Genomic DNA, 12,355 nt, shown 5'->3' with positions numbered 1-12,355 from the left:
TCTCTAACTTTTCAGGAATTCCCTCTCACGTTCCAGGGTAACATCTTGCAATTCTTGGATTCCTTTCCCTAATTCCAATAAAGACAAAGCTACATACGCATCTCTGGAGGAAAATGTCTGTATTAAAAGCCAAAAAAAAAACCACAGGAGTACAAGAAGAAACGCCCACCAGGCCACGTCACTGGATAAATCGACTTGGAAAAGGTTCATAAAGTTCATTTTTAGCGATAACAATATATCAGTGTTAAATCCTTCCCATACCCTCCCCCCCCTTAAATAACTTAAAAAACAACAAACTTCAGATACAACTATGTTCAGATACAAAGAGCTTCTCTTACTACAGCAATAGCAATTTAATCTTTTTGTTTTGTATTATTTTTTTTTTACTAAAACTTTCATTTAAAACAGTTATTAAATATATAAAACAAATACACAGGATTTGGTCATTTTTCTGCCATGAATAAAGGGCACGTGGGTGCGGGAAGGGAGGCGGGCAGGGGGATGCAATAGAGGGGAAAGGGCCCCTTTTCCCTGCTCTGTCTTCGGAGCTGTGGATCCCACCCCTCAGTCCAAGGGCTTGCACCTGCTTTTCGGAACAAGAAGCGCAGCACAAACCTGGCTTTTCAAACTCGCTGGGGCTCTCCGGCGGCCCCCTCCCCGGAAAAAGAACTAAGGATAACTACAGCACGAAGCACACCTGCCGAGTCTCCCGGCGAGAAAGGCACCCACGAGCGCGGACACAGGGAGGACGCAGGGAGGAGCGGAGCGGGTCACTTGGTGGTCACCCCCGAGGTGACGGCCGCAGCGGCAGCGGCTGCAGCTGCGGCGGCGGCGGCGGCCGCGGTGGTCCCCGCCGGCACTGCGGCGGGGGCGGCCGCAGTAGAGCTGGCGGTGGTCCGGCGCTGCTCCATGCCGTTGGGCAGAAAACCGGCGATGATGGGCACTGGCCAGATGAGGGCGGCCACGCTCCACACGACGATGACCAGGGTCATGAAGCAGGCCACCAGCGTGGATTCGATGGGCTTGCGGTTCAGCCTCCAGCCCGACTCGCCCTGCAGCTCCTCCAGGCTGAAGTCCAGGCAGCAGAAATGCAGCGGCTCGCCCTGCAGCCACAGCGGCCCGGGCGGCTCCGCCGCTGGGTAGGCGGGCAGCGCGGTGGGCGCCCCGGCGGTGGCAGTGGCCGCGGCGGGCCGGAGGCGGCCAGGGCGGCGGCCGCGCACCCAGCCGCAGCCCACACAGAGGCGCAGGTCCTGCTGCGCGCCACCCGCTGCCAGCCCAAGGTGCTCGATTAGCAGCGGCGGCCCGACACGGTGGAAGGCGGCGGCGAAGAAGGCGCGGCCGTGCGCGTTGGTGGAGAAGAGCAGCAGGTCGCACTGGAAGCCTCGCGGGCGGCCCCAGCGCACAAGCAGCGAACTCAGCATCTGCCGCTGCACGCTGATGTTGCACGGCGTCGCCGCCGCCGCCTCCTCCGGGCCCGGACGCTCGGGGGACCCCGGGGCCGCCGAGGCCAGCAGCCGCGGGGCGATGGACTCGTCCACAGACGACGCGTTGACCGAGGCGTTGGGGGGCGCCCCGAGGAAGCCCGGCGCATCCGCGGCCCCTCCGTGGGCCGGCGGCAGTGGGCAGGCTGCGGCCAACAGCGCGGCGAGCAGGGGCAGCATGGCCTGCGGCGGGCGCCTACGCGCGCGGGACAGGAGGAGGCTGCATGGCGCGCGGGCGACTGGCCGGCGAGCGACCGCGGAGCGCGGGAGCCGTTGGCGGGGCGGATGCGGGCGCACTGGCGTCTGCCAGCCCGCGGAGGCGGCGGTTCGCCGGGCGCGGGGACCTCTCCAGACCCGCTGCGTCTGGGGTTCCCTTCCGCCCCCAGCTCTGGGGCCCTGGGACCGCCGGGCTGCTCTGCGGGCTGTGGCTCACCCGGAGCAGGATTCCCCGGCTCGCTCCGCCTCCCGCGCGCCCCGCCCCGCCCCGCCCCACCCCGCCTCCAGCTCGCGGTCTCGGGGACTTGGGGGAGGATGGGTTCCACGCCCCCGCGGGGAGAGGGGACTGCAGGACCCCGCAAGGCGGGATGCGGGACTGGACGCCATGGTAGCTCTCTGAGGCGGGGGCGTGGACCGGGCGATCGCAGAGTGAGACTCCCTCTCTCTGAGTGCGGGCGCGCGGCGGGGAAGCCCACGAACGCTCCACTGCGCTCTGGGAGGATCGCGTCTTCGGAGGGAGGCTCCAGGGTCCCAAGATCATCCCTCTGTCACGCCTGGGGAGAGCCTGCGATGTCTCTCCTGGAGCCCCTTTGTTTTATAGAAGGAGAAACCGAGACCAAGAGAGGGGAAAGGCCTCCCTAGGCCACCCCACCAGCCAGAAGCTGACCTCTGCACCACTCACTCTTTTTGCCTTTCTACAATGTCCCTTAACATCTCAAGGTTGGAGAGTTTAAGTGTTTTTTAATGCCTCTCCCACTTTATAGACCCACCTGGTTTTATTCTCCTCACAGCAGGCAAACCCTGAGAAAAATTCCAAGAACTCTACAGAGTTCTGGGTGCCCAGTGGCTGGTGGGGATGAGACCTGTAGCTTTGATACTCTGGGGGTTCCGCTCCCCCAAGGTGCCCGACTGATGGGTCTCTAAGCCTGGATTTACGAAAGATTTGTATGTTAGAATTCATGTTATGTTCAAATTCCGTAGCGATAAAATGTATGTTAAAAATCTGGTAGTGTCACTGGTGCTACCAGAGAAGGCCATGTGAAATTTTTATGTTTTTATTAAAAGTTGCTTTTTTAAATTAAAAATTACTTCTTCCAACCTTGCAGACCAGGAAAAGAAGCTACCACCAGAAGTGGCAGAACTGTTTAATCTGAGCCATGTGACTGGTGATTGTCTAAGAACAGGGGTGTCAGGTGATCCCTAGGGCTGAGAGAGGCCTGGTCCTTCAAGGTTGTGTATGTGTGTGTGTGTGTGTGTTTCCAAGGGTGTGTTTTTGAGCCAAGCCACTGTCCATAAGGGAAAGTGACATTCCTTGGGGCTTGAGTCAGAAGCAAGGGCTTCCTGAGCTTTCCTGGAGCTCCCCTGTAGAGCTGGGAGGTCAGCAGCAAAGGGAGAAGACAGCAATCTGTTTGAAGAACCAAGTGGTTCCTTGCAAAGATGTGCTACCAGAGTCCTGCATCCCAGTAACGGGAATTGGGACCACTTTTCCAGCAGGTGCTGAGGTTTTTGCTACCACACCCTTATTCAAAGTGTAATTACCACTCAGATCATTGCACAGCTCCTAGTTTCTAGATTGACTTGCTATCTTTTTGGATAACTGGAATTTAAGAACAGCAGATAACAAGTAAATTATTTTCTACCTTGTTTACTACTGTACCTAGGACAGGGCAGAGGCTCAGTAAATACTTGTTGATTGAATAAACTTGCCTATTTGTTAACACCTCCGGTTGCTACAATTTGTTTAGTACTTTCTGTGTGCCTTGTGTTTTACACACATCTTTAATCTTCACAAGAATCCCATGGGTGAGATCCACTTTATCATGGGAAAACTGAAGCTCAGAGACAGTAAATAACCTGCCTGCATTTGCAACATCATTCTTTTGTGTACTTTCAAAATATTCTCTAAAACATGTGCAAATATCACTTCTGCTATATATATGTGTGTGTGTGCATATATATATATATATATTTTTTTTTTTTTTCACCTTTTTCAACCTGCTTGTGTTCTTCCCTTCAGTTCAGTAGGGACCTGGAGGGCCAACGAGGGGCAAGAGGTGCCCAACACACCGAGTGTGTGCCTATTGGTTAAACACTCTGCCTGAGCTACAGGCTGGGACTTGTTCATGAGCTGTGGTTCCCGCCACCCCTTGATCTATCCCCTACCACTCTCCCTCCCCGTTGCGCTGTTTCAGACACACTGACTTCCTTGCTGTTCCGTGAACACACTGAGCAAACTCTAGATTCAGGCCTTTGCCCATTCAGTTTCCTCTGCCTAGGACACCATTCTTTCTGCTGTTTGTCTTGCTGGATCCCTTGCTTTCTTTCAATCTCTGCTCAAGTGTCAGCTGCTCGGAGAGGCCTTTCCTGACCACACACTGTGAAGAGTGCCCATTGCCATGTGCATGTCCGTCTCCTCTCCTCCTCTGCTTGACTCCACTACTTCCTGCTGCTGATGGTCAGTTGAGAGATTGCATGTTTTTCTTTTTTGTTTACTGTCTCTCCCTTTATTCAAAAACCTGCTCCCACAAGGCAGGACTTTATCAGTTTTGTTCAATGGAACAGTATGTGGTATACAATCAGGGTTCAATAAATAGTTGAGGAATGAATGAGTGAATTCAATAGACTGAACCACACCAAAAAGCAGGATGCACACGGTGGCTTAGGGAGTGGAGAGGGACAGGACAGAGGCACCCAGACATTGCTTCTAGCAGGTTGAAGAAGAAGGACAAATGAGAACCCCTCCACTGTTCCAAATCCTGTAACTTTTATAAAATGAGTGGAAGGTTTTGATGAATCTCTGTTTTGCCCATAAAATAGGGGCAGCAAGTTTGCCGACATGGAATGTATTAGAAAATAATAATTGAAGACTTCAAAGAAAATAATTAGTACATACATACATAGTATAGTACTTTCATTCTCTCATTTTCTACATCCCTCCCCGGTATTTGCTCATTTTCCCTTATACTGCCTATGAAGTACTAACCTTACAAGAGCACCTCTCTGGGTTATTTGAATTCCTTTCATCCAACCACCTTGGAGTACCACAGGTACAGTCATTTGTTAGTTCTCTCCTATTATGTGGGTGGAATTCAGATATTATTACCATATATTGTAGACTGCAGAGCAAACAAGGGCCGCAAAAGAACCATAAAAACAGGATAGAGAAGAGAAGAGGTTAGGAAGCAGCAGCCTGGCTCGGTGGAGGTTGTCGGTTTTGTGCTGGGCTTTGTCCAAGAGGACTAGGACTAGGAGGAATGCTTTTCATGCCTATTTCCCTGAGAAATCCCATTCCTCAGATGGGTAACTCAAGGTCTGGTTGCAGGAGCAGCTGGAGAGCTGGGCATCTGCTGGCAGGCAATAGGGAGGAGGTCTGGAGGCCTCCAGGGTTTGGCTGATTAGACCCTGATGATCTCTCGTCTGGTCGTCTACATACTCAGTGATTCCCCGCGTCTTAGCCAGATCTCCAGGGTGTGTATATTTATCCTTCCTGACTGCTGTGGTCAGAAGGGAGGCTCGTCCCTGCAGAATTCTGGCAGCAATTACAGCCTGCACAGTTCATTTGGTAATTAATCATGGGCTCCTCAGGATGAGTCTGCTTTGCAACTGGAGTTATTGCTTACTCTTAATTTTTCTATGGCTTTACATGTTTTGCGTGGCTGCCCTGTGAGCATGGTGGGCTGAGCCGTTGATGGTATTTCTTTTCATGCTGGGCATCTGGTAAGATTTCAGCAGGACTTTTTGAGGAAAAGAAGAAGCTTCTGCTGAGCTGGAGAGATGGAGAGTGCCTAAGAGAGAGCCAGCAGGAGGAGGCTGGTGCCCAGGTGGTACTCATGGGAAAGAACTCGAAGAGGAACATGTGTTGAGTGAAGACTTCTTCTGGGCTTGGCCTGGTGGCTGTACTGTCACCAAATAAAAGCTGTCCCTTATCCAACACTCACTGTGTGCCAGGCACTGGGTCAAGCACTTGAAATGCATCCTCACCACAGTTCATGAAGAATGAGATGACTGTCATTTTACAGATGAAGTAAACTGAGGCTCAGGGGAGTGAAGTCATTCATACAGCAATACAGTGGTGGAACAAGAATCCAATCCTTGTCTGGCAACCCCCCCCCTTTTTTTTTTTTTTTTTGGTGGTGCTGGGGATATGAACCCAGGGCCTTGTGCTTTCAAGGAAAGCACTCTACCAACTGAGCTACATCCCTAGCCCTGGCAACCTTTCTTAACTGCAGCCTTGCTAATGTCCTTCACTGTCACTAAAAACCTATAGGTGGGTGGAGTTATCCTCCCATCTTACTGAGGAGGAAACAGGGACAGGATGGCAGGGTCTTGGGCAAGGGCTGGGTCGTCTGTAGCTCTTCAGCCTTCTAACGGCATTCCCTGAATTTGCTTCCATGAATTCTGCCAGTATCGAAATACTTAAGAATGGTTTCCCAGATCAATGCACCTTTACTGAGGAAGCTCTGGACTGTGGTTTCCCTGCTAATGTGTGTGTTCTTCCTACTGGTGTCTCCATGGAGGACTGAGCTCTGTCCACCACTCTGCCTAAGGACTCACTGCTGTGTTATGGATAAGTGTCCCCCAAAGGTCCATGTGTTGGAGGCTTGTTCCCCAGGGTGTGTTTTTGGGAAGTATTTGGAACCTTTAAGAGGTGGGGCTTAGTGGGAGGTCTTTAGATCACTGGGGGAGTACCCTGGAAGGGGATTGTAGGGCCCCAACCCTTCTTCCTCTCTTTTGCTTCCTGGTGATGAGGTGAGCAGTTTTGCTCTGCCATGCGCTCCCGCCATGATGTGTTGTCTTGCCATAGGCCCAAAGCAAAGGGGTCCACTCGCTTATGGTTTGGAACTAACAACACTGTAAGGCAAAATGAATCTTTTCTCTTTATAAGTTCATTATCTCAGGCACTTTGTTATAGTGGTAGAAAGTCAACTAACTCAGTCACTGTTGTGCCCGGAACAGAGTCAGTGCTCAATCAGTGTGGCTGGGAACCTGGGACTCAGCAGAGATTGCTTGGCTTGGCAGATGTCCAGCCTGGAACTCCCAACATACCTGGGAGCCTTCAGGCTGCCACTGGCAGATTTTTTAAATAACGATTTTACAAATTACTTGGAGAAGTCACTAAGAGAGAGAGAGAAAGACTGGAGATATGGAGTAAAGCCGTGATTGGGGATGGCAGAATGACTTCTGCAAAACAATTGCATTAAGCACCTATTTCTAGGGTTAATGTCTGTCAGATGAACCTAATGATCTATTCCTTAAAGAATTTTTTTTGGTAATATAGTAACATACATTTCTACACATTTGTGTAGGCTTCCTTTTTCTTTTACAAAGACACTTCTTAAAGCAAGTGGTATTTTGTGGTTCTTGTATCCACCTTATAACAAATTAAAATGTCACCTAGCATGTATAATTATAAATTCTGAGGCTCTCAATGTGGCACACCTGGGAGGCAGAGCGGGCTCATCAAAAGCCAAAGCAACTAGAATGTTCCCCCTCAGCCACTAACGAGCATCATAAAATTTACTTCATGCTGCTTCTAAACAGCACCGACATTCCCTTCAAATGAAATAATTGGCATTCCATTTGCAGAGGTGGAGGAGAGGTGGGGGAGGAGAAAGCCATTTTCAGGGAGCCAGGAACGCTGGGAATCATTTATCCAGGCCCTGTGTGCCTTCCATCTGCAGCCCGCTTGCCAGTTCCACCTGCTCCACCTGCTCCACACAGGCTTGCAGGACGTGAGCACTGTCTGGCATGCTCAGTCAGGCAGGTGTGCTCCTGGCCTTCCTGTCCTGATGAAGTCATCTCTAGCTCTCCCTTCTCTCTTTCTCTAGTCCCCAGGTTTGGTGATTCAAGAGACCTGGGACTATGAGCATGGCCTTTGGAACCTGGTGAACGTGGCTGGGATATACTACTTTATCTCACTATGTCTCAGTTTTCCTGTCTGTGAAATGGGCTCAAAATTGCTCTGTTGTAAGCAGTTAAGTGAGATCTCTATGGTAGAACAATCAGTTCAGGGTCAGAAGAGGGGAAGTTTTTGGTGTGTGGCTAGCTCTTTCTTGGGACAGGGAATCGTGTCCTTAGGCTGTTCCAGATATCAGTATGTGTTTGCCTGCAAGAATTCATCACTATGGGCAGGAAATAGAGGGATGGCTTCTACACTTCATCTTGGCCAAAAGGCTGAGAAGCCGTTAGAGGGACAGCTTCTGACTTAAAAGAAGCTAAACTTGCCTGGTGGGGTGATGCACACCTGTAATCCCAGCTTCTTGGGGTTCAAGGTCAAGGTCAGCCTCGGCAACTAAGCAAGACCCCTCTAAAATAAAAGGGGCTGGAGATGTAGCTCAGTGGTAGAACACCCCTGGGTTCACTGGCCAGTACTGAAAAACAAAAGGCTAAACTGTCCCCAAGCAGCCATCCCCTGAGTGTCAAACAAACCTGAATGCAGTGGCCAGGAGAATTAGGAGGGGTCCCAGAGGTCCAAACACACCATTTTCAAACGTGTGGAAACAGGACCAGAGATGAGCCCTGGCCTTGCCAAAGATGGCAGTCTGATGGGAAGCCATGCCCCTTGGCTGACTAGGCATCAGGCACCGTGCTCTCTAAGCCAGGTCCTTGCTGATGCTTTCACAGCTGCACTTGAAAAATGAGGTCCGGTTGCAAAGTGAGAGCAAAAGAGCCTTTCTAATTTATTTAGGGAAGAAGAGGAAAATGATGGGCTTTATAATTGCCGGAATCGCACTTCTAACTCAATTTGCGGGGTGGAGGATTGATTGCATGGGCCCACAGTGTTGGCGAACTCGGCAAACTTCCGTTCTGATGCAATTAAGCCTGGCTCTCTCCAGCTTTGTGGAGGACTGGGGCCAGGCCACAGGAGACACAGATGTGAGACGGAAGCCCAGGCTGGAGCAAAGCTGGCCTCAAATTGGAAGTCCAAGGGCAGAGGCAAGGACTTGAAGCCTCTGGGGTCATTCCCAGGCTGAGCAGTGGACACTCTAACCAGCGCCAGACCCTAGAAGATCCTGGGCCAGTGAGAGCCGGATCTGGAAGATACCAGGTTGTCCTGGAGTAGACCATTTGCTGATAAGCTGTATGGCCTTGGACCCAGTACTTACTGGGAGCATTAGGTTTCTCAAATGTAAAATGGGGATCATAATAGGTGCCATTATTTGGATCTTGAGTGTCCCCCAAAGGCCCATGTGTTAAAAGCTTGGCCCCAGCTTGTCACTATTAGGAGGTGGCAGAACCTTTAAGAGGTGGGGCCCACTGGGAGGTCTTCAGGTCATGGAGGGGGGAGGCAGGCCTTTGAAGGGGGTTGTAGGGCTGTGTTCTCTTCTTTTTCCTCTCTCTTGCTTCCTAGCCATGTGGGGAGGGGTTTTGCTCTGCCACATGACCCTGTCATGATGTGCTGCCTCGCCACAGGTCTAAAAGCAACAGGCCAACTGATCATGAACTGGAACCTCTGAGACCATGAGCCAGAAGAAACCTCCTCTCTTCATAAATTGACTATCTCGGGCATTTGTCACAGTAATGGAAAGCTGACTCATGCAGCAGGATTCACCTCATTGAATGATGAGAATTCAGTGAGTTAACATCTTTAAAGCCCTGGGAACTATACCGGGCACATAGTAGCACCAAATAAATGTTCAATGAACAAATAAACAAATCAGCTAGAACCCTGAAGATCTATAGGAACTTCTAGAGACTTCCACCTTTGGCCATTGGGATTTAGGGCTCTGCTCCTCATTCATCCTCTTCCCCTAGGAGGATTGAGGCTGTTTCAACACCACATTCTGGGTAAGGGGCTGGGACTGTTGTCCCCTCTCTCCCTTCTGCCCATTCCTGCCATCAGTGTGATCCAATTGGGTACCTAGTACCTGGGCTTCCTGCAACCCCTCAGACAGTATCAGAACCCCAAGTGTGACTACCCGCTTGAAGTTGTGTGCCGGGACCACTTGGGCCTGTTGGGCTCTGGCCCTGCATCTGCCATGCAGGCTGGTACCTTCAATGACAACCTCCACCTCGACTGTGCCTGGGTTTGCTCCGCCCACTGCACTTTGGAGATGCATGTCACCAGACAAGAGTCCAGTGCTACCCTGGGACTGAGACCCTCCACTGATCATGGCTATCCCCTTTGACTGGCCAATGACCAGGTGTGGGTGGAAGGAGTGAGACCTCTCCTGAAGACCAGCCCCTGTGGAGATCTAGATGAATGACATCTAGAGATGTCTTGAGAGCTGCCCATTTGTGACTTGCTTTTGAGTAGTGGTGATGGAAAGAAAACACATTACATGGCCTCCAATAGGCAAAGCAGAGAGGCTACAATGTCCCACATTCCACCAAAGGCCAGACCATCTCATTGTCCACAAAGACCTACAGTCCCAGACAGGGGCATTTCTCAGAGCCAGCCTGTGAAGGTTCTAAACTACCCCCACTGTGGCCTTCTCCTTTCTTAAATCTGGTCTACTTTCATTTCTTGCACACCAGTGATCTGGAATCTTGTTTTAAGCTCCCAAATGGCAAGTTGCTTTTATCTTGTAGGCTAACTTAGATTGTGACTGCCTGAGTACAGTGTTAAGAAGGATTCTGAGGAATTGGGATACTTGTACATTGTTGTAAATATAAAATGTAAAATGGTGCAGCTGTTATGGCAGACTGTAGGGTAGTTCCTCAAACAAAAATAGAAACTACCAGATGATCCGGCAATCCCCTTCCTGGGGGGACATAGATGCCTACATATAAAGAATTGAAAGCAGAATCTCAAAGAGATAGCTGTACTCCACATGCCACATTGTTCATGATAGCCAAGACATGTAAAAAAACCTAAATGTCTACCCACAGTCAGATGGACAATGTGTTATATGCATAAAATGGAATGTTTATTTATTCAGCATTTTAAAGGAAGGCAATCCTTGTTCACCCGTGCCTGTTCATCCAGGCAACATCCATGCCACAACATGGGTGAGCCTGGAAGGCCTCGTGCTGAATGAAATGACTCAGAACAAAGACTGCATGATCCCACTTTACCTGAGGCATCTCAAGTAGATTCATCAAGGCAGAAAATAGAACAGTGGTTTTCAGGGGGAGGCAGAGGGGAAGACCTAGAGCTATTCAATGGGTATGAAGGTACAGATATAAAAGGGGAGTCAGTTCTAGAGATCTGCTACTCAGCAGAGTGTTGACAGTTAACAATCCCAACGTGCACCTAAAAATGTGTTAAGAAGATGAGTCACAAAGAAACTTTTGGAGGTGATGGACATGCTATAACTGCAATTGGGGTGATGGTATCATGGGCTGTGTGGGCACATGTCCAAACTCATCAAATTGCACATATTAAAAATAGGTGGTTATTTATCTATCGGTTATTCCTAAAAGGATCCCCTGGCTGTCTCTGTTGTGATAGATCCATAGTAGTTGCTGCTACGGTGCAAAGGGATACAGACCGTGGGAAGCTGCAGTAGTTTTGTGTGTCCCACGTCCCTTCTCCACTTTCCCCTGGAAAGGGTGTCCCTTCTCTCGGGTACACGCTGCTCACTCCTTCCGGATGGGGCTGCCAGTTACAGCACCTGGCCCCTGGTTCAAGGATCGCTATGTGAGCCAGGCCTAGCCCATCGTGGTACTCCAGCCACACAACCACGGTGATTTGCTGAGGAGGACAAGCATGTGACCCACGCCAGCCAATCAGAGATCTTCCTTCAGTGAGGCCAGAAGCAAGAAGGCTGCTCTTTCCTCTGGAACCACTAGCTGGGGATGAAGTGAGCCCGCAGCAGGCCGGGGCTCTGCCCACCTTTGCCCACCCCATTCCCTTTCTTCCCACACAGAAAGCCTGTTTGCAGTAGGAAGGGAAAAGGCCAAGAGCAGGGACAGAGATGGAGAGAGACCTGAATCATCATCTGAAGCCCTAGGTCCAGCTGGACTTGAAGCTTGTACTTCCTCTATGGTGACCAGATTTTGAGGTTAAAAATACAATTTCACTTATGCTAGCTGGAATTGAACCGAGTGTATTTATTAGACATGAAAAATAAAAAACCCCAGTGCAATGAGGTCTGGGGAAAAGGAGTGAAAAAGGAGCCGTACACCCATGGCTTTCTCAGCGCATACCTTCCCAGTGACGGAACAGTCCCTAGAAGGGAAGCCAAGCACTGATCCTTCCCCGTGACAGGACAATGGGACCCTGAAGGGAAAGAGATAAACACAGAACACTGACCCCAGACCCTCCATTCTTCTCCAAATAAGAATATCACCCAATGAGATCAAATTTTTAAATTCTCCCAAACCTGTTTCCTGAGCGCCCAAACTGATGTGCTCACTAGACCACCCCTCCAAATATCCCACATCAACCCAGTCCCTGTCTTTGTTCTGTGGCTCATTTTCCACCAGGAAAGTGAGTTCCACGATGCCATTTCCTCCCTGCACCCCCTGTTCCTGTGTGAGACTTCCGGAATGAAAAGGCTGAGCCGATTCCTGGAGTTTGCACTCGTCTCAGTCTCTCCTTTTTGTGCTAACAGCGTCTGCAACCAAATATATGCAGACGTGAGAAAGAAAGTTGACAGCAGTGACTCCATCTTGTGACCCAGAATCCATCTTTTGCTGGGGTGACCGCTCTATGAACTTGCTGACATGCCAAAAGAAAGTTACTTCCTGAGAAGGAACATCCTGAGGATTGT

The 12,355-nt window shown here is 50.4% G+C and overlaps 1 protein-coding gene across 1 annotated transcript; it reads right to left on the bottom strand.

Annotated features, from left to right (window-relative positions):
* Positions 1–342: 342 nt before the first annotated feature.
* TMEM158 (transmembrane protein 158) lies at positions 343–1,955 on the bottom strand. The gene has a single exon (XM_079115488.1). The coding sequence runs from the start codon at positions 1,659–1,661 to the stop codon at positions 771–773; it is 891 nt and encodes a 296-aa protein (XP_078971614.1). The 5' UTR covers positions 1,662–1,955; the 3' UTR covers positions 343–770.
* Positions 1,956–12,355: the final 10,400 nt, after the last annotated feature.

The sequence above is a fragment of the Sciurus vulgaris genome (genome assembly GCF_902686455.1).
Source record: "Sciurus vulgaris genome assembly, chromosome: 16".
NCBI classification, from domain to species: Eukaryota; Metazoa; Chordata; class Mammalia; order Rodentia; family Sciuridae; genus Sciurus; species Sciurus vulgaris.
This window is presented reverse-complemented; position numbering and strand designations above follow the sequence as displayed.